The sequence below is a fragment of the Elephantulus edwardii genome, unplaced genomic scaffold, assembly GCF_000299155.1.
Source record: "Elephantulus edwardii isolate Elephantulus edwardi_28Jun2011 unplaced genomic scaffold, EleEdw1.0 scaffold00003, whole genome shotgun sequence".
Lineage (NCBI taxonomy): Eukaryota > Metazoa > Chordata > Mammalia > Macroscelidea > Macroscelididae > Elephantulus > Elephantulus edwardii.
In genome coordinates this window covers 26,674,086-26,697,219 of record NW_006399753.1, presented here as the reverse complement: position 1 = coordinate 26,697,219, position 23,134 = coordinate 26,674,086, and the positions used below count along the sequence as shown (strand labels likewise).

The 23,134-nt window shown below is 37.8% G+C and overlaps 1 protein-coding gene across 6 annotated transcripts in view; it reads right to left on the bottom strand.

Moving 5' to 3' along the window:
* SCN1A (sodium channel, voltage-gated, type I, alpha subunit) overlaps positions 1–2,822 on the bottom strand; it is a 114,937-nt gene extending 112,115 nt beyond the window's left edge. For all 6 annotated transcript variants that reach the window (XM_006879331.1, XM_006879332.1, XM_006879335.1 and 3 more), the window contains exon 1: positions 2,519–2,822. In XM_006879331.1, the coding sequence (XP_006879393.1) occupies positions 2,519–2,782 (264 nt within the window). In that variant the 5' untranslated portion in view covers positions 2,783–2,822. The remainder of the gene's footprint in view (positions 1–2,518) is intronic.
* Between the last annotated feature and the right edge of the window lie 20,312 nt (positions 2,823–23,134).

Genomic DNA, 23,134 nt, shown 5'->3' with positions numbered 1-23,134 from the left:
CACAGCCTCTGAATCATTTGAATCTGTCCAATGCCTGTGAAAAAGCAACATCCTCTGTGGTTTGAGTTATCATGCGGACACATTAACACCTTCACTTCAGTAAATAGCAAAGGAGCTTTAAATATGCTAGCTACAAAGGGTGAATAATTGGAATATATGCACTTTTATACTCTACACAAACAGAACCTTCAGAGTTTGCTTCAATTCATTTGGGTTTTGGCTTCTGTGTTATACTAAATTAATTTCTAAAGCACTGATTTAATGATAAAGTTCATTATTAATTTTTCTTATAACCCAAATGATAGTTACGAAATAGGTATTATTTTGTCTATTAGATTTGACAACAGTGTGTTATAAAAGCAAAATTAAACAAAAGAAAATAAAATTCACCAAAAATCGTTCTTTATTTCTTTACTAGAAAATAAATTAATAGTTTTCCAAGAATGTATTGTACTTAAATTGTTTATATCCTAAAAAGTGAAAAGAATTTTCCTCCATCATTGTGTTAGTCATCCTTCTGTGAGATTGAGAGTGTCAATGAGAACATGAGATTTGTAAAATGGTCTCAAATATTCATAATAGAAGTACCAAACTTAAGCATTGACAATAACTAACTTAATATAAAAATAGTCTCTAAAAGTGTCTGAGGTTTTTTAAAGTTTATACACAACTAAAAGAAAAAGTTATTGCTGAATGACAATTGTGATCAAAAGCATTTTCTACAACAATAAAAAAATGCTCCAAAATAAGCCATAAAATGTATCTAAAAAATCACCAAATAATCATGCTACAATTATATTATTTTCTATCATGGACATCATAGTGCTCATTTTAAATGCATATACACAGAAATGCATGCACTTAATTATAATTTATGGATTCTTAAAATGACTACATTTTCTGTTAAAGTCTTATAAATATCAATACATATAAAATCAAGATTACTTTCTAAAAAATTTTAGCTCATATAAGAATGGTCTTTTTTTCAAAGTGGAAAGTACTTCAGGGAAATACTTGATTTAGTATTTATAGCTTATATGAAATTTAAAACATGCTAGAATCATATTTTGTTCCATGAGAAATTAGTGTCAAAATTTTCTGAAGTCTTTATAACTTTGGTGATTACAGAATTTCCAAGTGCAGAAAAATCCATAAAATTGCTAAGTAAATCTAATTTTAGGGAGCACTGCTGAAATTGTTAGCTTAGTTGCCTACAATTTAGATTTTCTTTTTAGGTATATATTGGAGACGGGTTTTGAAGGAGGAGTGGCTTCCACTTCTGTAATAGCTTGCCTCCGGAAACCCTGTGAACCTGGAGAGACACCCAAGAGTTGAGGACTCTCCTTCATAGGGTCACTATGAGTTGCCTGTGACTCCATGGGACTTAACAACAACATTGGAGATGGAGAGGCTGGCACTAGATAAGGCCAGGTTCAGAGATATAGTTTATTGGGTTACTTTGAGCTAAAGGTGAGGGAATTTAATCTGAGTCCCTCAGGCCTGGTTTTAATTGTTTTTGGTCAAACACTCTGCTAGGTTGCACAGCACTGGTCTGTGCATTGCTGTAGAGATAACTCGTGGTTACTGTGATGCTGAACACTGTAACACTGGTGTGTCAAATGTGATAATGGTTACTCGCAGTTAAAACAAGCTTGGAAGCAGGAGTGACATCATTTCAGAAATAGCTTGCCTCCAGAAACACTATGAACTTGGAGAAGCGCAGAAAGTTATCCAAGTGTTCAGGTCTTTCGTTCATAGGGTTGCAATGAGTCATCTACGACTCGACAACACTTAACAACAACATGAGCCACAGTTAACTCAATGGCACCTGACAACAGCTACCACCAGATACATCAAAGAGTACTAATAGCATAATGTATAAATTATAAGACTGCTAAGCAAAAGAGTAGTCATTCGAATCCACCACCCACTCCATAGGAGAAAGATGGACAGCCTCTTCCAATAAAGATTTACAGCCTCAAAACCCCAACACAGAATCACTATTGAATTAGAATTAATTCTAATTTTGTTTTCACTTTTTACTTTGAAAATTGGTTCTATCTATGGAAATTATATTTCTCATGCTTAGTAAATTTATTTCTCACATGTGTCTATCTATCTATCTATCTATCTATCTATCTATCTATCTATCTATCTATCTATCTATCTATGAAAGACAGCTCTGGTGGCCTAGTTTTAGGAATGTGCACTTCAGCCCTAAAAGTGCATGGTTTGAATCCACTAATTACTTTATGGGAGAAGAATGGGCAATCTCTTCTTGTTCGATTTACTGCCTCTGAAAATCTGCTTGAGGATTAGCTGTGGGTCACTTCCAATTCAAAGTCACACAAAACACTCTCTCTCTCTCTCTCATATATATACATTACAAGCAAATAGGTGACATCTAATTAAACATAGGAGTACTTTGAGCTATTTGCTAATCCTGCATGTGTTCATAATTAACAATTCATAGTAGGAGGGAATTAACAGCAAAATATGCCTGATAGAAAACACTCACTTTTTTATTGATATAGTATGGGTCCAGATCCTCCAAGGGCTCTGACACCATTCCCGGAGGAATGTCTCCATAAATAAATGGGAGGTTCTTTCCAGCTTCCAAGTCACTATTTGGCTTTGGGCCATTTTCCTCATCATCCTTTTTGTCTGGTTTGGGATTCTTAGCCTTTTCTTCTGCAATGCGTCTTTCAATAGCCGCAAGAGATTCTCTGGTGAAGTAGTTGAAGCTGTCAGGCCCTGGTGGTACAAGCACTGTTTGCTCCATCTTGTCATCCTGCACATTTTAATTACCATTTACTCTGCATAAGAAAGTGCTAAAAAAGAAAAAAAATTTATTAAATTAAAGGATATATATATAGATATATAAAATTTGGTTACAAACTATGACATAGAGGATTTACATTTTTGTTTTCATCTTAAATTGAAATTCAGCATCTCTATATACAGTTAACAAACATTTGTTTTACCTATTGAGTTTTATTAGGTTTTCCATGTTCTTCAGGTCTTGTGTTTATATAAATAATCCATACTGTGAGTTACAATAAAGTGCTCAAGAAGAACCTTAATTACAGTACATTTGACAGATGAACATTGTCATAATAATGGACAATCTGTACATAACTAGAAGATTATACTGTTAGAGGCAGAAGTTAGCTCTGTCAATAAAGATGAAGAGGAAAGGGAAAAATCTCTAACAGGATATCAAATCTTAGCTTCTAAGACAATTTAAGCTTCTAACTCTTTCCAAAATTGGTGAGAAAAGTTTTCTGTAGCCAGCCTTAACCAACTGACATGTTTCAAATCATAGATGCAACTATGGATACACTCGCCAGGCTGTGCCAGGAAATTTGGAGGCCAGCTTCCTGGACAACCTGTTGGAAGAGATCCATATTTTTTTTCCATTCCCAAGAAGGGTAATATAACAGAATGGTGAAGTTATCAAACAGTATCATCAATATCACATGCAAGCAAAATACTACTGAATATCATTCAAAAATGGCAAGAAGAGTTCATTGACAGAGAACTACCAGAAGTTCAAGCTGGTATTAGAAGAGGTCATGACATTAGGGATACCATTACTGGTGCCAGATGGATCCCGGGAGAAAGTAAAGAATACTAGAAGACTATTTATTTGTCTTTTATTGAATATGCAAAGGCATTTGAGTGTGTGGATCATAATAAATTATGATTAACATTAAGAAGAGTAAGAATCTCAGAACAAATTGTGCTCAGGTAAAACCTATATACCTAGACCAAGAAGCTGTGTGAACAGAGCAAGGGAACACTATGTGGTTTAAAATAAAAAAAGGTGTGTATCAGGATTGTATCCTTTCTCCACACATATTACATCTGTATGCTGAGCAAATTATACAAGAAACTGAACTCTAAGAAGAAGAGTGTGGCATACGATTGGAGGAAGACTCATCAATAACCTGAAAGTGAGGAGGAAATGAAACACTTGTTGCAGAAGATCAAACCCTGCAGCCTTCAGTACTGACTGCCTCTCAAGGTCAAGAAAACAAATGCTCACCACTAGACTGATGTGCAACATGGTATAGGTGGAGAAAAGATTAAAACTGTCAATAACTTTTTCTTGGTTGGATCCACAATAACTATACTTGGTACCAGCACTCAAGAGATTCAGAGGTGTGGTACACTGGGAAACTCGGCAGTGAGGCAACTCTCCAAATTACTGAGGTCCGAGGATGGTAGTTTGAGGATTAAGGTGCTCCTGATTCAAACCACTATCTTTTCAATTGCTTGCTATGCTGCTGAGAGAGGAACAATAAAAAAGGATGACAGAAGAAAAATGGACGCATTTGAACTGTGGTGCTGGAGAAGAGTATTGAGTATGCCAAGACTTCTTCTTGGAGAAGATACAGTCAGAGTACTCTTTGGAGGCAAGGATGGTGAAGCTTAGCCTCAGATACTTTGGACATGTTTCTAGATGAGACTATTCCTTGAAAAAAGATATCATGCTTGGAAAGGTGGGGTGAGGGGCAGTGAAGAAGAGGACGACCCTCAACCAGGTGGATTGACACAGTGACAGTAGCAATGGGCTCAAGTGTGTCAGAGATTGTCAGGTTGGCACAGAATAGGACAGGGTTCAGATGCTTTTGTTCATAGGGTTGCTATGAATCATACTTGATTCGATTGTACATAACAATAATGAGAAGAAGCCTTAACAATCAAATATTCTGAAGGTTGGGCAAATGCCATTTATATGACTAAGGAGATAAAGACTCAACAAACAAACAAAAACCCAAACTTCTCAATTCATTGCTGTTAAGTAAAACTGAACTCATACTAATTTTTTATAAGGATTCTGAGACTGTAAATTGCAAGGAAAGAGATAATCGATCCTTGACCCCAGAGGCCACTGGTGGATTAGAGCTGCCAGAGAGGTGTGACCTTTGAATTAGCAGCACAAATCTCTACAGACTACAGTATTGGAACTCTGGAAATGCGTAGATTGGAGATGAGGAGATGAAAACTTTAAGTTCAGGAGACAGGAGAATTCTCTCCTGTCAGTGAAAAGCGGTAAGAAACAGATCAGAGAGATGATAGAAAGGTCAACGGGAACTGCTATTGTCGTTATTAGTCACTGCTGAGTCAGAACCGACTCACACCTGACTTTCCTCCTGTGGGTTTTCAGGCAATAAATCTCATGGGAGGAAATGGCTCATTTTCATCTCATGGAACAGCTCATAGATTTGAACTGCATGCTTTTGGGTTGGCAGCCAAAGGAAACTGATTTTTTCCTTCCCTAAATAATGATATTCTTGCTGATTCTATATTCCTATTCTGCTAAACATATTCTGAATACCTAAGGTAAAACTCTGAGCTGCACATGGCAGTCAACCTGACCTGATGCCAGTGGCCAAATCCCAAATGTATTTTTTTAAAGCATATTTAATATGAGCTCGGATTTCACAGATATTACTGAGCCAAAAGTTCCCAGTACCTGAGCTACTGTTTGGCCACAAGTCTTATCTGGACAATATACTAACTCATTAAGTTCAGTAAGCTAAGGTGAAAGTAATTACAGCTTCATCACATATAAATGGTAGGAAGAAAATTGCAGAATAAACTAAGAGACATACTGTAGGGTCTCATAATTCAATGAAGGATGTTCCCATTGCCATGAAAATATGTATTTTTCCTCAGTATGGGGACACCCAAAATAAAGCCATTTAGACTCAAATATAAGTTTGCACATCAATCTATTAGAAATCAAACCATCTATTTTCAATGCGTTTAGAAACTAGAAGAAGGCTGCTTGTGAACCACTTAAAATGAGTGTCTTGTCTTAAAACTTCAGTTCCCTGCTAAGACATAAGAGGAAAACAAATGGGTATTTATTTATTTATTCAGGAATGAAAGTTCAGAAGTAACAAATACGATGCATTATTTCATTAGAGATTTCTTCTGACATAGATATGTGTAATGTGTATTGAGTGTCAATGACTGCAGCCTACAATATGGATTGAGACTCAATGTCAAGGAGACAAAGATTCTCACCACTGGACCAATTGGCAGCATCAGGATGGATGGTGAAGAGATTGAGATTGTACACAGCTTTAGTTTGCTTGGCTCCATAGTCAACAGTCTTGGCACCAGCATCCAGGAAATTAAAAGGCGCATTGCCATGGGAAAGTCTGCTCTTAGGGACCTCTCCAAAGTACTGAAGAGCAATGGTGTCTCTCTGGAGACTAAGGTGCATCTGATACAGGCTATGGTCTTTGCAATCACTTGTTATGCATCAGAGAGTTGGACAATGACCAAGGAGGGTAGAAGGAGAATTGATGCTTTTGAGCTGTGGTGCTGGAGAAGAGTATTGAGAATTCCATGGACTGCTAGGAAAACAAACAGATTTGTCTTGAAAAGGGTTAAACCGGGTGGCTCCTTGGAGGCAAGGATTCTGAGGCTCAGTCTAACATACTTTGGACATGTTGTGAGGAGAGACCGGTCCTTGGAGAGGGACATCATGCTTGGAGGGTGGAGGGACAGCGCAGGAGAGGAAGGCCCTCTATGAGGTGGATTGATTCAGTGACTGGGAAAATTGGGATGGGAGTGTCAGAGACGGTGCGATTGGCACAGGACAGAGCGGAGTTTAGGGCTGTTGTACATAGGGTCGCTATGAGTCGCAAGCGACTCGATGGCACATAACAACAACAACAACAATAATGTGTATTGTCTCTTAACTAATTGTTGTTGGTACGTGCTGTAGAGTTGCTTACAATTCATCGCTACCCTATGTACAACAGCCCTAAATTCTGCTCTATATCTTGCCAATCTTATTGTCTCGGACACAGCTATCCCCATTACCCCAGTCACGGGATCAGTCCATGTCATCGAGGGTCTTCCTCTTCTGCACTGTCCCTCCACCCTCCCAAGCATGATGTTCCTCTGGTCTCATCCCGCCTTGCAACATGTCCAAAATATATCAGATGAAGCTTCAGAAATCCTTGCCTCCAAGGAACAGCCTGGATTCATCCTCTTCAGGATGAACTTGTTAACTTGTTTGTTCTCTTAGCAGTCCATAGTATATTTGATACTCTTCTTAACGAATTGAATATATATATTCAATATATATTGGTTGGTTGGTTTTTTGTTTGTTTTTTTAAATAAATCATACAAGAGGAGAGCCGCTGGTGGGTTCAAACTGGCAGAGGCTCTGTCTTTGGGTTAGCAGCACAACCAACTCCCGGTGGACTCCACCCTGTGGACACCACACCTCTTGATCAATTCTATAAATGTTTAAAATCTTAAAGAAAATACAGTGTAAGATCTCTCTTTCATCCTTTTTCTCAGCATTCATGTCTCCCTCCCACTGTTAACATGTTTTCATGTAATTTTCTAGATCTATCACCACTAGCAACAAAAATGTTGTTGATTCTGACTCATATTGTCCCCACAAAACAGAGCAAAACAGTCTCTTAGGGCTTCCAAAGCTGTGTAATCGCGTGGGATTATACTGTGAAATCTTTCTCCCATATATGCAATAGGTATATATACTTCTCTATTTTAAAGTATCTGCACACAAGAGTATCTTACAATACAGCCTGAAACCTAATTTTCAATTTAAAATTATAAAGTTCATTTCAATGTTTTCAGATTCAACTCATTTTTATAGACTCAAGAAATTCTTTTTATGGTAATATGGCTATTGTTTATATGTACCATAGTTCATTGGACTGATTTTCCATACATGAAACTTAGGTTCTTACCAAATTTTTTTTGTTACAAACAAAGTTGCAATTAATATTTTTTACTCATATAAGTCCGCATATATGTGTCTATGTCTATAGAATTAAAGTCTGTAAAGGAACTTGACTATTATATCCAAGGATATTATCATTGTAATTATTTCAAAGACATTATAAATCTACTTATTGTATAAACTAGTTCAGATACTGGAATAACATTTATATGTGAGCAATAGAATTGATATAATGACATTACACTGGAGTTGGAACAGGCTTATTCAACCCTAAGTAGATTTCATGTTTAAATACCACTTTAAATAGTATATTACAATAATTATAACATTAAAACATTATATTAATTATGACTTTTCCACTTAGATGGAGAATATTTGAACACTGCCCAATGTCATTAAAGAGAAATTTTTTTAATAATAAAACTATGCCACTGTTGCTCTTCTTTTCCAATCAATTCTGCCAACCTCCTGTACAATAGATAGAAACCTTGCCCCATGCTACACCATTCTCACAACCTTCATGGTGAGGCCACTGTGTCAATCCGTTTCTTCAAAGGTCTTTTTTTTTGTTGGCCCTCTACTTTTCTGAGCATGATATCTTTCTCCAGGTACCAGTTCTCCTAATAATATGTTCAAAGTATGCAAAACAAAAACCTTATCATCCTTATTCCTAAGACCCATTCTGGTTTCATTTGTTCCAAGACACATTTGGGGTGTGTTTTTTTTTTGGTTGTTGTGGTTTTTTTTGTTTGTTTGTTTGTTGTTTGTTTTTTGGTTTTGTTTTGTTTTTTTTTTTTGCAGACCACGAAATAGTCAATACTCTTTCAAATACCACAACTCAATTGCATCAATTCTTCTTGGTTCTTCCTTATTCTTTGTCCAATATTCTCATGAAAATGAAGTGACTGAATGAATACACTAATGCTTGGGTTAGGCTCATCTCAGTCTTTAAACTGATACCGTTACTGTTTAGTACTTAAGAGGTATTTAACAGTAGATTTGCCCAATATATTTTTGAAATTTTCATTCTTTTTAATGTTATCTATAGTTTACCATGGTCACACAGTTAAATGACTTCGCAAAGTCAATAAAATACAAATAAACATCATTTTGCTATTTTCTTCCAGTCATAATCTGTCTGCTATCAGCAGTGATAACTTTTTCCATGGTCTCTCCCCATTTGACTTTTTGGCAGTTCCCTGTGAGATGTTTTTGAATATTCTTTAGCAAGATTTTATTTGAGCATGATATTAGTGATTTTTTCCTTATAATTTCCATATTCTGCTGGGACACTGATGTGTTTGGATTTTTTTTAAATGGACACATATATTTCTTCCAGTTAGTTACATATGTTTGGAGAATAGTTATATTAGCATGTCTTCCTCATATGCAAATGAATATTATAATTCTCAGCATTGTACTTCAGGAGACATCTTAGAATATTCTTTGATGATGAATGTGACATCAATTCTTTTCTTTTTGCCTGACTAAGCATAGCAGATCATACAACTATCGGATTCAAAATGAGCAATACCTGTCCATTTCAGCTCACTAATGCCTGGGGGATCTTGTGGTAAGTGGTGCGAATTCATCAGCTGCTCCATAGGAGAAGGATGGACAATCTCCTCCCATGTGATTTACTGTCTCTGAAAATCCACTGGAGGGTCAGCCATAGGTCAATTATAACTGGAAAGTACGTAACAACAACAACAATGCCTGGCATATTATTATAAGTTCCATTTCATTTTGGACAACATTTGGTTTTCTTATTCATACTTCAATCATTCCACATTCCAATTATTAATAGATGTTTTCAGCCATTTCTCCTTATTTTGAGTTGAATCCCATCAGAAAATGGAAGTTCTTCACTGAGTGAAAGCTTTACTCCATCCTTGTCATGAAGTTATACTCCGGGAGGCAGCCCTTCTCCAGTGTGTTTTGAGTACCTTTCAGTCTGAAGACCTCATGTCCCAGCACTATAGCCAACAGTGCTCTGCTGCTATTCATAGAGTTCTCAAGGATCCATCCTTTCAGAAGTGGATGGCCAGTCCTACTTCTTAGTCGTAGTCTGGAAGCTCTGCTGAAGCCCGTTGACCATGTGCAACCCTGCTGGTATGTGAAATAGAGGTGGCATATCTTCCAGAATCACAACAACATGCAAGTTACCATATTATGGCAAACTGACACACAATTGATGGAATAAAAATTTAGAAAATTCTAGTACAGAACTAAAGTACAGAATTGTAATCAGTACATACTCTACCACCAGCTCTGGTGGCCTAGTGGCAAGAAGCTGCACTATAATCCTAAAGTCACACAGTTCAAATCCACCAGCTGCCTCATGGGGGAAGGATGTGCAGCCTCCTCCCATGCGATTAACTGCCTCTGAAAACCCGCTAGAGGGTCATCTATAAGTTGGTGCCAACTCTACGGTAAACAACAACATATGCTCTGCTAACAAATTTGATACTCTGCAGAAAAATTTTGAGTATTTTCTATGTTTAATCGGGCCTACTCCAGGGATCTGTCCTGTCTCCATACCTTTTCAAACTGTATGCAGAACAGATTATCCAGGAGGCTGGGCTCTATGAGGAGGAATGTGGGGTCAAGATTGGTGGAAGATCTATCAACAATCTGCAGTATGCAGATGATACAATCCTGCTTGCTGAAACTGAGGAGGACCTGAAGTGCTTGCTGCAGAGGGTCAAGGACTGCAGCCTCCAATATGGATTGAAGCTCAATGTCAAGAAGACAAAGATTCTCGCCACTGGACCAATTGGCAGCATCAGGATGGATGGTGAAGAGACTGAGATTGTTCACAGCTTCAGTTTGCTTGGCTCCACAGTCAACACTCCCGGCCCCAGTAGCCAGGAAATTAGAAGATGTATTGCCATGGGAAAGTCTGCTGTTAGGGACCTCTCCAAAGTACTGAAGAGCAATGGTGTCTCTTTGGAGACTAAGGTGTGTCTGATACAGGCCATGGTCTTTGCTATCACCTGTTATGCATCAGAGAGTTGGATAGTGACTAAAGAGGACAGAAGGAGAATTGATGCCTTTGAACTGTGGTGCTGGAGAAGTGTATTAAGGGTACCATGGACTGCTAGGAAAACAAACAGATTTATCCTGGAAAGGGTCAAACCGGGCAGCTCCTTGGAGGCAAGGATTCTAAGACTCCATCTAACATACTTTGGATATGTTGCAAGGAGGGACAGGTCCTTGGAGAGGGACATCATGCTTGGTAGGGTGGAGGGGCAGCGCAGAAGGGGAAGGACACCTATGAAATGGATTGATTCAGTGACTGGGGTAATCGGGATGGGTGTATCGGAGACGGTGCAATTGGCACAGGACAGAGCAGAGTTTAGGGCTGTTGTACATAGGGTTGCTATTAGTCGCAAGCGACTCGACGGCACATAAAACAACAACAACAACAACAACAACAATCGGGCCTACTTAAGTAAATATGGCTTGGTTAGCAGGACCTTTTCCTGTTTTACAAACCAACCGCCTCCAAACAAACCTCTCAGGAGTTCTGGAGTCTAGTCTACAGGGAAATGCGCTACTAATCTTACGGCCATGCCTCTCTGGAAGCTGGTATCCATCAGTGGCTCTAATTTCCTCCCATGTGATTTACAGCCTCAGAATCCCAATGGAATTGTCAGCCATGAGTTGGTTCTGACTTAACAGCAGTTAAGTTTGAGTTTTATTTGAGCATGAAAGCTATATACTCCTACCTGTCTGCCCTTAGTCCTCTGATTCATGTTTCTACTTATTCTAGATCTAGCTGAGGGGAGGGGAAAAGGCTGTGTAATATTATCCTCTCAGAGACGCTAATATTCACAACTTTATTTTGGATACCACTATGGATTTAGGAATACTCCCCTGCCCTTGAGCTAATTCCAACTCTTCCTGGCCCTTATAGAACAGCTTCATTATTTTCTGAGGCTATAATCTTTACAGAAGCAGATGGATTCATCTTTTCCTGCAGAGGAGACAGTGAGTTCCAATCACCAGGAAGCTCAGTGCTTACCTTACAATGCCAGCAGGGATTTAGAGCACAAACGCGCTAATTGAGGTCAAATTTCATGAGACTCTTTTTGGTTCTACTGTGTCCTGAGATTCCATGTTGTTCTTGTCAAAGCCTAAATGTAATCTCTCAGTTCATTCTCTCATCACCCTCCCAACCTCTTCTGGCTCTCTAAGCTTGCACAGCTCCTGCTCATGGCCTATTATAACAGTTACTACTATTTTAAATTTTTTTTTTACTATTTTAAATTTTGACTGAACCTTGGAGAGGTGTATAGGGACAATAATGAATCAATTCCTTGTGAATGAAATAGGCAGCTTTACATTTTCTCAGGTTGTAGTTTTAAAATTTTTTTCAAAGATAGAGTGTAGAAGAATTCTTTTATATGGTCTTTGTTGTTGTGTTTGTACCACTGAGTCAGAACCGACATACAGCTAACCCTTTGGCAGGTTTTCATAGACAGTAAGTTGCACAGGAGCAACTTGCCCATTTTGATTGCCCATTTTGCTCCCCCAGAGCTGTTGGTGGATTTGAACCGGGTTGGAAGCAAAGTGTTGGTGGCGAAAAGTTCACTAACATCTACAAGATGGATTTTCAGGCAGAAATTTGTTTGCCTCAACAAAACAAAGATTACATTATTTTCAGAGAATCAGACAAAGGTAAATCATAAAGTCAAGAGATGGAAAAGTTGAAAGAAAAGCTAGAGACTCTGTAGTCCATCCATCCATGTGATAATCCACCAGATTTTCAGACAGGAGTCGGTTTCTACTTGAAGATATGAAACAACAACAATTTTCCTGAAAGCAAACAGAATGGAACAAAAATTGCCCTTTCTTGGTTTAGAATTTTTATGCTTCCTGGTTCCAAAATAATGCATTATCTCTTCAAGCTTATATCACCTGATAATGGTAGAGCTGGAATTAGAATATACCTCCTAACTCATAACCTAGTACATGTTAGTTCCTAACAGTTATAAAACAATTTTAAAACATGTAAATTATTTTAGAGAGCTCTCGTGGGTTAGTGGTAAGGAGATGTGCTGCCAACCCAAAGGCTCTCGCTTTGAATCTCCCAGCTGCTCCACAGGAGAAAGATGGGCCTCTCCTCCTGTACAACTGACTGCCTCTGAAAACCTGCTGGAGGGTCAGCTATGGGTCAGTTCCAACTCGACCTTACACAATAACGACAACCACTACCACCTAACAAATGATTTAAAACTTAAATAAAATTTGTGCAAGTATAAAACAAGTAAAAGGCAAAATAATTTCTGACTCGTGACAACTCTTCAAGGGTTTTCCAAGGCTGTGAAATCATTATAGGAGGAGCCTGCCTACTCTCCTCCCATAGAAGGAGTGGTGGATTCACAGCACTCACTTTTTGATTAGCAGCTCAACCAGAAAGGCACTACACCACGGTAGAGTGTAATCAACATACTTCATTATTCCCTTAGGTAAAGTATATTTCTTAGACATAGTCATAATACATATAGTGAATGAAGCATTTTGGCAGCAAGGAAGACTATCTTCAAATAGTTGAAAACCAAGAGATTCTGACACAAACAATGTTGCTGTTGTTAGGTCCCCAGAGCTAAATCCAACTCTTAGCAGCCACACATGCTGCCCAGTAGAATGGTTGCCTGGGGTTTTCTTAGCTGCAATCTTAGTGGACACGGACCACCAGCTCTGCTGTGTATATTTGAAATGCTAACCTTTAGGTTTGCAGCGAATGTAAATGTGTCACCTATGGATCATTTAAAAACACGGCATTATATAGTTTTAAACCTGATAAGAATCCTTGTAGTGAAAAGTTTAAAGTGCTCCTCTGCTAACCCTACAGCTCTATGGGAGAAAGGATCCAGTAATCTGCTTCAGCAAAGGTTATTTATGCCTAGGAAAGCCTACGTGCAGTTCTGTTCTGCCCTCTAGAGTGACCATGAGTTAAAATTGGCTTGATGGCACAGAACAACACTTGAAGAAGTATATTTTTTTGTCAGTTTACATTATACTTTTATCATTTTGCTAAACATAGGCTCTAATGGTGCATTCTGTACAGAGTTGCTTTGTTCAATCCCCGAAGGTAGCCCCACTTTGGGAGTTTAAAATCCACCAGCAACTTTGAAGAAAAAAGCTGAACAATCTCAAGTATGATTTACAGTCTCTGAAAAACCTGCTGGTGGGTCAGGTAGAAATAAGTTGGTTCTGATTCTGTGGCAATGAGCTTGAGTCTTGAGTTTTGCTAAACCTTGTTATTTTTAGTTTTCAGCTAAGTAGATCACTTTATGTTCTCTTTCTACACAGGAATGTATAATTAATCTTCCTCTATCTAATATCCACAAAAATTCCCTAACACCAAAGTTAAAAAACACTTATACAATATTTATGTTTACGGTCCACCTAATGCCATGTGATGTGAGGAAATCATGTCCTCAGTTCTATCCCTTGAGTGGTTTAATATTCATGCTGAGAACAAACTAAACAGATTCCTGCAAAAATGATTGCCGGATCCTTGGGGCGTCCCATGACTATTCTGGGGACATAAGCCATCTGGGCACAGCAATTCGTGAGGAAATGTTTCAGTTCATTTTAGGGTGTTCCTGCCACCCACTTTATAAAAGAATGTCACTGCCAATAATAATAAAAATAACTAGGTAAAATGTTGTTCTGACAGTTGTGATCTCACATAATTATTTTTTCACATCCAACAAAGAATTTGCTTTTTAAAAATAGAACTTCCAAGACTGGAAAACATAGTTTTATAAATTTCTTTTATGGATTAGTGTACTTAAAGTCTTAGTTACATTAGGTTTCAAAACTACAGGCCATTTTTGGTAGTTTAACTGGAATTAACTAAATGGCATATTTTATCCATGAGTTTAAAGCAGTTACAATTCCTAGAAACTTTATTAAATACTCTTATGTCTATACAGGCCAATTTTGGTAGTTTAACTGGAATTAACTAAATGGCATATTTTATCCATGAGTTTAAAGCATTTAAAATGCCTAGAAACTTTATTAAATACTCCTATGTCTATATACTGTTTGCAGATTATATTATAATAAGATTACATATGTGTGCCTAACATGTATATCTAAAATTTCAAGAATGTTTTTCAGGACATCACTAGAATAATAAAAGTATAAAACTCACCAAATATAATAGTGATTTTATTGATCTAACACCTAAAATCTGTTTTGTTCAAACTGACTACATTGTTTATTGCACTGACAAATAGCTCATTGCTGTCAAGTTGAAAATGACTGATAGCTGATTATCCAGCAAGTTTTCTAAGGCTGTAAATCTCATCAGAATAGACTGTTCTGCTTGTGGATTTGAACCACCAAAGAGAGGCTGTTTTTGTTAGCTGTTCAACTTCTTATGGACTATGTCACCAAAGCTCCCTGTGCTCTGATAAATCACTCAAATCTCACTCACTGCTGTCAGGTCAGAACTGACTCATAGTTGACTTTTCAGTAGGTTTTCAGAAGCTGTAAATCATGCAGAAAGAGATTGCCCATCTTTCTCCTGTGGTGCAGCTGATGGATTCAAACTACCTGCCTTTTGGTTGGCAGCACAACTCCCTACCGGCTGGTTTGAATCTACTAGCTTCTTCCTGGGAGAAAAATGTGCAAGTTTGCTATACTGAGGATTTTACAGACTTGAAAATCCTGCAGGACCATTCTATTTTGTCAGATGAGCTCAGTATGTGTCAGAGTAGACTCAGGGACAGTGAGTTTGTAACAGTGTGTTAAATTCTACCTGTAATTTTCATATAAAAACCTTATTATGCCAGGCTGTCAAACTTGTGAAATTCAGAATCTCTTCTTCATAGTTATACTCATAATAACGTAACGTAATTCCTTCAAATAGTTGTGATTAATTTGCATTAAAATTATAACAATAACTCTAATTATAAACAAATTATTTAAATGAAGGTGAGGTGGGTTTTATTGGTTTTTTGGGTGAGGGTTTCTAGTAAAAGCTCTTCCATGTTAGAAAACACTCTTCTTTTGAGGGATGACTGGCCTGGTCAGAGAGACTTAGGCGGATGTAGAGTGCATTAGTAATTGCGCACGTCTTTGTGTGTGGTTGGAGATTACGAGATGTGAGTGAGAGGACAGGACACTTTGACAGCATACTCAAAGGTCATACATCTCTGGCTGTTGGATTCTACCAGTGACTCCATAGAAGAAAGATGGGCTGTTGCCTCTCATGTGACTTACAGCCTCAGAAACAGTGCTCTGAATCGGAACTGGCTCAACAGTGGGGAGTGACTGAGTGAGTGCAGTCTGAGGACATCTAGGCTTGTTTAACTGGGGATGAGGTGGTGTGTGGCAGGTTTTGAGCAAGATGGAAATCAAAACCAAATTTAAGCAGAGAAAAGAGAAGGCGGTAGCCAATTACACTTACCATGTTCACTTTTGCAATGCTTACTTCTTTTCTTTGTCCTCCTGACTCTTCTAGTTCTCCATTTCCTTCCTTTTTCTCAGGTCCAATTTCACTTCAACAACCCTGAGTGAACCCATATTTGTGCTTGACTACTTCAAACTCATCACACTGTGCAGCAGAAAGACCTGGTGATCTTCTGCCATAAAGAAATTCTCTCTCTTTCCCCCCTCCCCCCCCCCCATGGTTATTGAGTGACTCAGAGCTAGCTCATCGTTAACTCTTCACGGAGCAGGCTTTGGATCTACTGCTGGGCTCAAACCACCAGGGAGGGTACCACGAGAGCGGAAAAAAAACCCAACCAAAAGAAACCCCCCAAACCCCCCAAAAAACCCCACCAAACAAACAAACAACCCCACCAATGCAAAACAAAACAAAAAAATTTCCAAAACAAAACATACCCCTTTGGAGCAGTTTTACTCTTGTAAAATGTGGAGTCTGCAAGAGTCAGAGTAAATGTGCTGGCAATAGGTTTGGGTTTTAGCATCTCTGACTGCTCAGCTCCTTCCTTCTTTTCCTCTCCTTTGTCAAAATGTCAGGAGTCAATTCAATTTTACACGAAAATCACTGTCTAAAAGAAATTTAATATGAACCTCACAAAGGTACTGCCAGAATGAGTGGCATTATTCTTGCTGTTCTCACTCAGGCAATGCAGGTCATCTTTGCAGATGGTGCTGTAAAAAGTGGGAGTTATGTGGCTATAAGTAGCAGCCAGGGAAAATGTGCCAAACTCAGCATTTGTCTTTTGATTGCTGTGGGCCAATAATGGGAGGTTAAAAAAAATCAGGCTTACTTGGTACAATTCCTTTCGAAGGAAAAAGAACTCAGTACTGGCACATTAACAAAACATATTGGGGGGGGGTAATTACTTTCTCTCTTTGCAGATATTTGCAGAAATTTCAGTTGAATAACGGAGTATCTTTAATGAGTGAGAACATCCTTTGGTTCTCATGCTATGTCATAGTTAGACTTGATTCTTAAGAGAAATATAGGTCCCCTCTTTGGTGAATTCTTTACTAAATATGTAGGTAATGGTGTTCTCAAGAACTCGTAGGTACTCGCTCCCCTTGGTTTTCACCCTTAATTCTTGGAGATGTCACTGAGTGTTCAAGGTAAATCCTTGAGAAGCAGCAGTCAAATGGTGTTACCAGCAGTGTTGGATTTGGCAACAGTTGTGGTATTGCTTGGTAACAAAATCAGTTTTAATGTATTCATCCTGCTTAGAGGAACTACTATGAAATCAACTGAGGGCACAGTTGATGTATGAGGAGATACAGCTTAGGAGAGGAGGCAGGTGGGAAGCCCTATGAAAATTGGAACTAAGGGCAAAGAGAGAGGTGAGGTAGAGTTTAGAGAATGTGCATTTGACATTTAATACTATTACTTTTCAGAAATATCAGAAGACAAAAAGAATTTCTCTGAGTTACCAAAAATTGAAATCAGAAGTAGTATTAGGATTGCAGAGATTTGGCTGAGAAAGATTCTGAAAGTAGTGAATCTGAACAGGAAATGCTGGACGTTACATGGACAGAAAGACTACAGGCAAATGTCCAGTATTATCTGCAATTATTACTAAGTAATCTTGTTCAAAGATGACCCATTATGGTAAGGGCTAAGTTCAAAAACCTTACAGAAAATAGATCTGGAAAGATGGAAACCACTTCATGCCCACTGCCACTCAGTTTATTCTGATTCATTAAGCCTCCTCAGTTGAATTTCAGAGACTGTAAATCTTTACAGGAAGGCGCTGTCCCTTTTCTCCCACTGAGTGGCTGGTGGACTGGAACTGCCAACCTTTTGGTCAGCTGCCCCAATACATCCTGTATAATGCCAGCACGGCTCCTTGAAAAGATGAAAGGCAGAAATAATGTCCTGATTAAAAAATTCATTATGTATTAATATCCCCATATATTATTTATTATTTAGGATATAAAATGATCTTTATTAAATAAAATTATACTTAAATTAGCCATTATGTTTTTGTCTATAATATAAATTTGTTCATTCTCACTATATCTCATTTGTGACACCAGACTACAGACCTAGATAGATTACTGGAGACCCTTCATGTGTTGTTATAGTTTATCTAGATCGAGTGCTTGCCAGCTAATGATAAATGCCACATTGTATAGAGTGGGCACTAGCAGATGTCCAGCACTACTGCCTTAGCAGGCCCTTATCCAGGTCTATTCTTTTTGTTGTTGTTGTTTCAATTTTATTTTACTAGTTTATTTACAAAATTTAAATACATCCAGGTCTATTCTTATCTAGGTGTGCAACACACGGTGTGGACAACCAGTTTTGTTCATTTTTTAGGTATTGATTGGATGATGAAAAATCTCCCAAGCTATTTACAACCTCTGAACACCTGCTTAAGGGTCAGCTATGAGTCAGTTTTAACTCTATGGCAATGAGTGAGTGAGCAATTCCATGTAAAATGCACTGGACAGGCCTATGATGCCTAAAGTTGGCAAACAGAAAACAATATCTCAAGACCATCCCAGAGTTAAGTAAGCAAATTACAGATATGAGACTTCTGGTAACTTGCATTTTGACATGGAGATTTAGGTATATATGAATGAAAGTCACTGCTTCATTTTTTGTTTTTAAGTTCCAGAATTGAAAAAGACTGAACAATCAACCACAGATTTTGAAAACTGCACATCTCCCACAACTCAACTCTACAAGTCTGCCTCTTTCTCTCTCACCCCGAGTGTGTGTGTATACAATATGTTATTCTGCCATTCAGTAAACCGCATGTCGATAACTGGGCAAATATTGTGCCTCCAAAATACTAGTCTTCGCAGTATCTCACATTCCCTAACCTAGATGCAAATTTAATTGTCATCTCATTCAAAGAGACCGTTGGTAAGTCAAACTGAATGTTAATAAGCTTAACAGACAATGAAATAGAAGGCTCAGTCCAAAAAAAAAAAAGGAGGCTCAGTCCATCTCCTGCATCCTTTCTAGCTGTCCATTTCCACAATATCTATCTCTTTTTCATGTGTCACCAGAGAAGAACTGAAAAAAGTTTACCTAATCTCTAAAGGAAAAATAATGCGTGATTGGGGGATCCATTTCTGTCTTCCCATGTCAATGTTTTCCAACATTTCTTAAGTGCTGCAAAAATTTGCATTGTTATCCTCAGTAGCAGGTGCCAGCTGAAGTCATTAAATTGTATGTTTTGTTCAAACCTTGCAAATCATTTAAATACTATTATTATATTCAGCTAAAGCTTAAAAGAATTTTTCCTTCTGCTCAAACTCACCAGTATTTCCCATTTCTGCTCTCTCTCCCCCATCAAAATCTGAAAGTTCCTTGAACTAGATGGGGGATTAATTGTTTTGGTTTGTAAAATGTTAGAGAGTTTGATCAGACAATGCTTGAATTTCTTTTTTACACTGCTTTTCTCTCTCAGGTAAAGAGTCTGGGTGAAGACATTATAAGGGTATCCAAGAATCAAGAGGAGCCTGGCTGGGAGGGGATGGAGGAGAAGACCAGAGCTGCCTTGATTCCACAGAGGATATCAGTAATCAGCTTAGTGATTTATAGGATCTTAAATGGAGATGCCAAATAAAATACATGTGACTTAGTGACATTTGAATTTTAGATGAATAACAGATACAATTTTAGTACATATAACAGAATATTTAAGGTACACTTATACTAACAAAAGGAGCTTGAATGGCATAGCCCAAAAGAATTTCCCTGCCAACCAGGAAGCTCTCTGGTGGTTCAAATCCATCAGTGACTACAGAGAGAAAATGGCCAATCTCTTCCCATGTGGTTTATAGCCTCAGAAAACCCACCAGAGGGTCTGTTCCATTTCAACAGTAATCATTTGAGTCCAATTGTATGCTAATAAAATATTGGCTTGCACTTCTGAAATTCAAATTGACCTGAGTATCTTATATTTTTCTTTACTAAAAGACAACAACCTGAAAACTAGATGAAGGATTTTCTTTTAAAAACTCTTCTCTTCACATTTTCTGAAATTCTATTAACATTTTCAGTTCAGTTACCAAACATTTTTTGAGGGAAAATATGTATGGTCAATATGTAAATAGTTTATACATCAATGTGAGATAATGAAAGAGACGGTTTCCTTCTCAATTTTGAATTTGAATAATATCCATGTGAGTCAATCACTTAGACTCAAGGTTGGGGAAGTCTTGTTTTTTAGGAAGTGGTAGAATTGGAATTAGCTAGGAGAATAGTCAATTTGAAAGAAAGGATACTTAAATATGAGGCATTTTTGGTGTATGCTTTCTTACACAAGTATCAAGACATCAGGGAGAAACTGTACAAAAATGCAGAGCACAAGGATAGAATATAACGTACCAGAGAAATCTACTCATTCTTGAAGAAAATGGTTGACTAATGAGGGGAAGTCAGTGGAGAGGGCTTTGTTTTTCAATAACAAGTAGTGATAAAAGTTAAATCAGTGGTCAGTAGATTCTCACAAAGGATGAACATAGCACAATGGTCATGAAAGAATTTAATGCATTTTAAATTTCATTTTAAACAAGAATACTTGTAAAAAATACTTATGGTTAGGGAGTAGGTAAGTATGCTTACTTGAGTCCATAATGATGTTTAAAATTATATAGTTCATTTATAATAAAAAGCATTTCCTTAATAAGAAAGCGCTCTCTCTCTCTCTCTCTTCCTCCCTCCGTCTCCTCCCCCCTCCCCTCCCTCCATCCCTCCCCTCCCTCTCTTTCTCTGTTTGTGTATTATGACTATGGGATACACAGTTGCTAGAAGCATGTGATTTGTCTTTCCAGATAACAAAGATCTACTTTCACTGACATATGCCCTCATTACCAAGATGAATGTCTGTAGTTATGAATTCAGTCTGTTACTATGGAACAGACAAAATTCCACATATTCGTTTTCACCTTACCTCATCTAATAAAATTCAGAGGTTCAGGTTGTTATTGTTAATTGCTGTCAAGTTGATTCCAACTTATGGTGACCTCAGGAGAGCAGAGCAGAACTGCACTACATAGGTTTTCAAGGCTGTCACTTTACAGATGCAGACCTCTAAGCCTGTTTTCTAAGGTAGCTCTGGATGGATTTGAACCATGGAATAGTCAACTGGTCATCAAATTTGTTCATTTGTGCCACTCAGGTACTCCATAAAGATATGTAACATTTACTAATTGTTAAAACAAATTGTTGATAATATTATTTCTCATACATTTCAATGAGTAACTAAAGGAGTTATTCTCAAATAATATCTGGAAGTTCTTTTAGCATTTAAAACTCTTCCTGATTCACAGAAGATACAATAAGCCTGTTAACAACACCCAATCAAGTCAATGAAGTCAAGTTAACCTGGCTACACATAACAAGAAAAACTTAGTGAATTTAACAAAGTATTGTAACTAATCAGTAAATACCTTCATCGCCTTCAACATACATCCCTAAGTATCTCAGTCTATCTAGCTGTGTATCTAGATAAGCGTTTGGTATTTCTCTTAAGCCTGGAACTGCGAGTACTTAGAAATAATTAGGAAATCATAGCTCTGTGCTGTTGAGTTGACTCGACTCATAGCAACTTTATGAATAATGGCTCTGAATCTTTACCTATTCTATGCCATCCTCTTATCTCTGACACCCATTGCTGCACCCGTATCTTCCAGTCCATTGTTGCAGTCACTGTGTCAAGCTATTTTGTTGAAGGCCTTCCTCTTTTTCTCTGACCCTCCATCTTTCCAAGCATGATGTCCTTCTCTAAGGACTAGCCCCTCATTTCAACACACTCATAGTATGTGAGATGGAGTTTCACCATCTTTGCCTCTAAAGACCACCCTGGTTTCTCTTTCTCCAGGACAGGTCTATGAATTCTCCTGGAAGTCCATGAGATATTCAATACTCTTCTCCAAAGCCAAAACTTAAAGTAACCATCCTTCTTCTGTCATCCTTAATCATTGTCTAACTTTCAGATGCATAAAAAGTAATTTAAAGGACCATGGCTTGGATCAGTTGCACCTTACCTTTTAAACTGACATCCTTGCTCTGTGGTACTCTGGAGCTGTCCCTGACAGCAGATTTTTCCAATGCAATTAGCCTTTTGATTTCTTGACTACTGGTACCAAGGGTATTCACTGGTATTCACTGTGAATTCAAGTAAGAGGAAATCATTGACAGCCTCAATTTTTTCTCCATCTATTTTGATGTTGCCCATTTGCCCAGTTTTGAGGATTTTTGTATTCTTGATGTTGAAATCCAATCTATATTGAAAACTGTAGTCCTTAATCTTCTGCAGCAAGGGCTTCAAGTGCTTTCAGTGAGTAAGGTTTGTCACCTATATAATGTAGGTTGTTTATCCATCTTGTTCTGATCCTGATACCATATTCTTCTTCATAAAATCCAGCTACTTAAATGATCTGTTCAGCATACAGATTTAGGAGGGATAGAGAGAAGATACATCCCCGATAGACACTTTTCTTGATTTTGAAACCTGAAGCATTCCCTTCCTCTGTTTGGACAACAGCTTCTTTGTCTAGGAATAGGTTTCTCATGAGCACAATGAATATTCTGGAATTCCCATTGTTCTTATTGTTAGCCACAATTTGTTGTGATGCACACAAACTCTTTTTCATAGTCTGGTAAACAAAGACAGATATCCTTCTGGTGTTCCCTTCTTTCTGTTAAGCTCTGTCTGACATCAGCAATGATGTCCCTGGTGTCATGGTCTCTTCAAGATCAGATTTGAATTTCTGGCAGTTCTGTTAATATACTATTCTAGTCACTTTTAGTAACCTTCAGCAAGATTTAACTGGACTGTGATATTAAGGATATTTTTCAATATTTTCCACATTCTGTTGGATTATTTTTATTTTTGAGGAATAGGAATAAATATAGATCTCTTCCAGTTAGTTGGCCATGTAGGTGTCCTCCAGATCTTGGTATGAACT